The sequence below is a fragment of the Aplysia californica genome, unplaced genomic scaffold, assembly GCF_000002075.1.
Source record: "Aplysia californica isolate F4 #8 unplaced genomic scaffold, AplCal3.0 scaffold00803, whole genome shotgun sequence".
In the NCBI taxonomy this organism is placed as follows: Eukaryota; Metazoa; Mollusca; class Gastropoda; order Aplysiida; family Aplysiidae; genus Aplysia; species Aplysia californica.
Window position 1 is genome coordinate 216,613 of NW_004798073.1, and position 4,071 is coordinate 220,683.

The 4,071-nt window shown below is 48.8% G+C and overlaps 1 protein-coding gene across 1 annotated transcript in view; it reads right to left on the bottom strand.

Annotated features, from left to right (window-relative positions):
- LOC101846842 (microtubule-associated protein futsch) overlaps window positions 1–4,071 on the bottom strand; it is a gene marked incomplete at both ends in the record, with an annotated part of 162,335 nt that overhangs the window by 93,416 nt on the left and 64,848 nt on the right. Inside the window, 1 exon segment of the mRNA XM_013088746.2 lies at window positions 101–2,675. Within this exon segment, the coding sequence (XP_012944200.1) occupies window positions 101–2,675 (2,575 nt within the window).

Here is a 4,071-nt window from a genome sequence, read left to right on the forward strand (position 1 = left end):
AGAGAGAGAGAGATAGAGAGAGAGAGATAGAGAGAGAGAGAGAGATAGAGAGAGAGAGAGAGAGAGAGAGAATGACATAAGCAACGCAAGAGAGACCCACCTGGAGAAAACACGCTGTATCCTCCATCTTTGTGCACGCCACTGTCGGTGTCATCAGAGACGTCCGAATCAACTGAACCGTCCGAGCTCAACTTTCGGTTGACCCTATTCTCAGTGCTGAGATCGTTGAGGAACGCATCAAAATTCGCCTTTTCCTTGTCGCTGCTGCTGATGAAGCTGCTCTTCTCGGCGTCAGGGCTGCGTGGAGACTTCAGACCGAAGAAGTCAGACCTCAAGTCGGACACAGTTTTGACCTTAGTGGTAGATTCGTCATCCATGTTTTGGGTAGACAGCTGTGATGGGCGATCAGGAGAAGAACGGGTTTCCACTCTGCGTTCTGTACAGGTGGTCGAGGAAGAGGAAAGTGTTGTGACTTTGGTTACTCCGTTTTCTCCAACGCTCATCTGGACTGGAACAGTGTATTCCACCATGACCACTTCTTCTTCGTCTTCCTGATCATCTTTTGGCGTGCCCAAAACCGGCGGCCCCCCTAGAGGGAGAGGGGGAGGGGCGGAGTTAGGCAAAGGGGGTGGAATACTCTCCGCGTCAGAGTCGGAGGGTTCGCTGGGAGTTATGTCCCCTCCTTGAGGTCGCTTGTTGAAGTCAAAGTCGACGTTGAGCTGAGCCATGGCGTCTCGACTTCGTGGGGAGGTTTCAGAAGATAAAGAATTGACCTCAGAGAATCCTTGCTGGGTTTTGAGCATGCTTTTCGTCGAAGATTCAATAGACGCAGTTTTCTTGGTGTCGGGTTCAAGTTTCACCACGTTACTTGAGAAGGTTTCCGACACATTTGTTTCTATCCGTGTGCCTCTAGCAGGAGAAGTTTTCTTCGTTTCAATAGTCGTCTCAGAGATTTTCCGAAAATCTTTTTTCGAGTCAGACAGCGAATAAGTTGAGTTCAACTCTTCCTTCCTGCCCGCCGAATACTCGTTTCTAGTTATTGCGACAGTCGCGGTGGGCGGAGAAACGTTTTCCTGCTGTTTTATCTCGTTGGTACGTCTGGAGGGAGACACTGGCTCTGGAGCAGGGACCTGTTTCTCCGTTACTGAACGCCTTTTCGTTTCTATTTCGTTCTTCTCTCTCGCCACAGAAGGACGAACGGTTGTCTTCGTTTCAGCCTTGGAATCTTGACTGTTTCTCCCCGAAACTTCTTTGATCGAACTATTCTTCTGAGTGACAGAAGTAGAAGTTATAGACAGGCTTGCGTCCACTGCGGGTGACGGCGGGGAGGGGGCTAAGGAGGTCTTCGCACTCTCACTCGAGCTTGACCCGGTGCGCTTTTTGAGCCTCGGCGGTCGTTGAGGTTGGGAGCTTTGTGGGTTTTGGCCCGTTTTGTTCTCTGGAGCCTTCACTGGCACCTCGACTGTTTTGGCCACTCGACTTGCCACAGCTGTCTGAGAAGTCTTGATCGTGACTTGACCGTTCAAGTCGGTTGCCTTCTTCGACTCAACAGTGTCGTTTCTTGGCGAGCCACGCGGCTGTGTTTTCACACTCGACCCTACACACAACGAAGCTGTGATGTCTGGTGAGGACGGTTTACCGTCGGGGACTGAGATCCCAGCGTTGACAACATTGACCGGTGACGTGGTAGGTCTGTTAACGGGGGATGTGGCTGATGGAGGAGGTGGGGGCGCGCGGCTTTTCTTTGTGGAGATTCTCAGACCAGTCTCCCGAGGTGAGGGCGCTGAAGGAGTAACCTTGCCTGAAACCTGGCCGTCTCGATTCGGTTCTGGTGACGTTGGGGTTTTCGAACGTTCGTTTCCAGACGTTTCACGTTGTCCCCGTGATCTTGCTTGAGCTGCGAGTTCTAATTGTTTAGCCCTCTCTGCCGACACTGGGGTCGGTACTTGTTCTACAGTAATGGCCCTTCCCAGAGCAACAGAGGCTAGCTCAAGTGACAAGTCGTCTTTGCGGCGACTCGACTTTAACTTCAACACGTCTGAACTGTCAGGCTTAGGAGAGACTGTAGCTGCCCTGTCCGGGACTCCTGCTTTTTCAGAGACTGCTGATCTTTCTGTAACTACGACCTTCTCTGGGGATGTAGTCTTTTCTGCGAATGTCGTCTTTTCTGAGAATGTTGCTCTCTCTACAACTACTGTCTTATCTAGAACCGGCGCTTGCTTGTCTGAAGAAGGCGATACTGCTGTGAGTGCGGCGGAGTCTTCCTCCAACCTCTGAGTGGCGACTTTGCCGGACACGGACGGCTGCTGGTCCACGGAAGACAGCGAGCTCTGTCTGGACAGCGACGCCTCGTCAGACGCAGAAGAAGAGGGCCCTACGGAGCCGCGGTTGAGGCGCGAGGACCGGTCCACCAGATACCTGCCTACCTCGGGGGACGACGAGGCGGAGTCAAGGTTCTGAGAACGACGCTTGAGGCGGTACTCACGAGCCGCCTGTGCTGCGTCCTCGGAGGTGAGAGTTCTCTCCCCTGCGTAGCTGTAGCGGGACCCTTTGGAAGTTCCCGCACTTCTGGTCCGGATTCTGTCGGTCACAGAGCGTCGCTCCACCCGACTTTTCTCAGACTTTTCCTCTTCCTCTCTGGCCTTCTTACGGGCTAGGTAGTCCTCTGGGTTTCTCTGAAACAACGTACAAAGAAAAACTGGGTTAGAGAACACTGGGTCAAGCAACAATTAATTTTCATTTTAGTTTTCGAATAATGAGACACATACCAACAAACTAATGGCCATTTAGTTTCAAGTAAATACAAACAAATTTGCTTTTTTTTTTTAAAGTAAAGAGAAGCACACTGACACAATAATGGTCATTCATTGCTGGAAAAAAAGTAAGACAGAAACAACAAAGGGCAAGTTAAGAAGTAGGACCTACCAGTGGCGCCCTTCAACCATCCACATACAAACAAGGAAACAAAGATAAAACAGAAGAATAGTACAGAAGTAGAACTTGTCAGTGGCGCCATCTAATCACCAAGTACAGCATGTGAGTCAAAGTTTGTTTGTTTCTTTGTTTGAGTAAAAAGAAGCATGTCGACACAGCAAATGTCATTTGGTGATGGGGAAAAACAAATAAGACGGACAGAAATAACTGAGGGATAGAAAAGCAGGTCAGCGGATTTGCGCACTAGCAATATTAAGCTTTTTCGATAAAACAATTACCGCATTTAGTGTACAGAAAGATCTAGGCAGAAAGACCGAGATAACAGAGGGGAAGAGGAGAAGAAATTGAACCAACCAGTGGCGTCTCCAACAGCTCGCAAAATTCACATGAAACAGGGGAAGTGAAAGAGTAATATGGAATTTTTAAAAGTCCAAGAACAAGAGGACAAATGAGAACACCACCACCCACTCATATTCGAAGAAATAGCAGCCAAAGCATCAACTTGTTTGCGTGTGTGTTTGAGTACAGAGATACACTTCGACACAATAACAGTCATTTAATGTAGGGGGAAAAGTAAGACGGATAGATTGAAACGGCAGAGAGCTAGAAAAGAAGAAGGGCCTACCAGTGGCGCCTTCCATGCAACCACCCTCACCAAGCATCAAAATAAATCAGGGGAACAGAAAGCCCGAATCAATCAGAAAATCGATGAGAGCGACAAGCTTATACAGCTGCCACGGCGCTATTGTCGATACAGGACATTCATCTTCTCCATCGATTTTTCATCAAACAGATCAACGGCTATGTCTTTGTCATTGATTTATAGAGGGGGAAAAGAGGAAAGGCAGACACACAGAAAAAAGGAGCAGGACATTTGAATATGTGGCAAAAACAAATAATTTATTGCACCGAGTTCAAAGTACAGAACATTAGATGGAAAGCTAGAAACAAATGTAACACATTTACCTTGCCCCCCCCCCAACCACCCCACCCCTTGCCAGTTCCCATTTAGCGCGCACGCGCAGGTACACACACACACACACATACACAAACACACACACACAACACACACATATACACACACAACACACACACAACACACACATATACACACACAACACACACACACACACACAT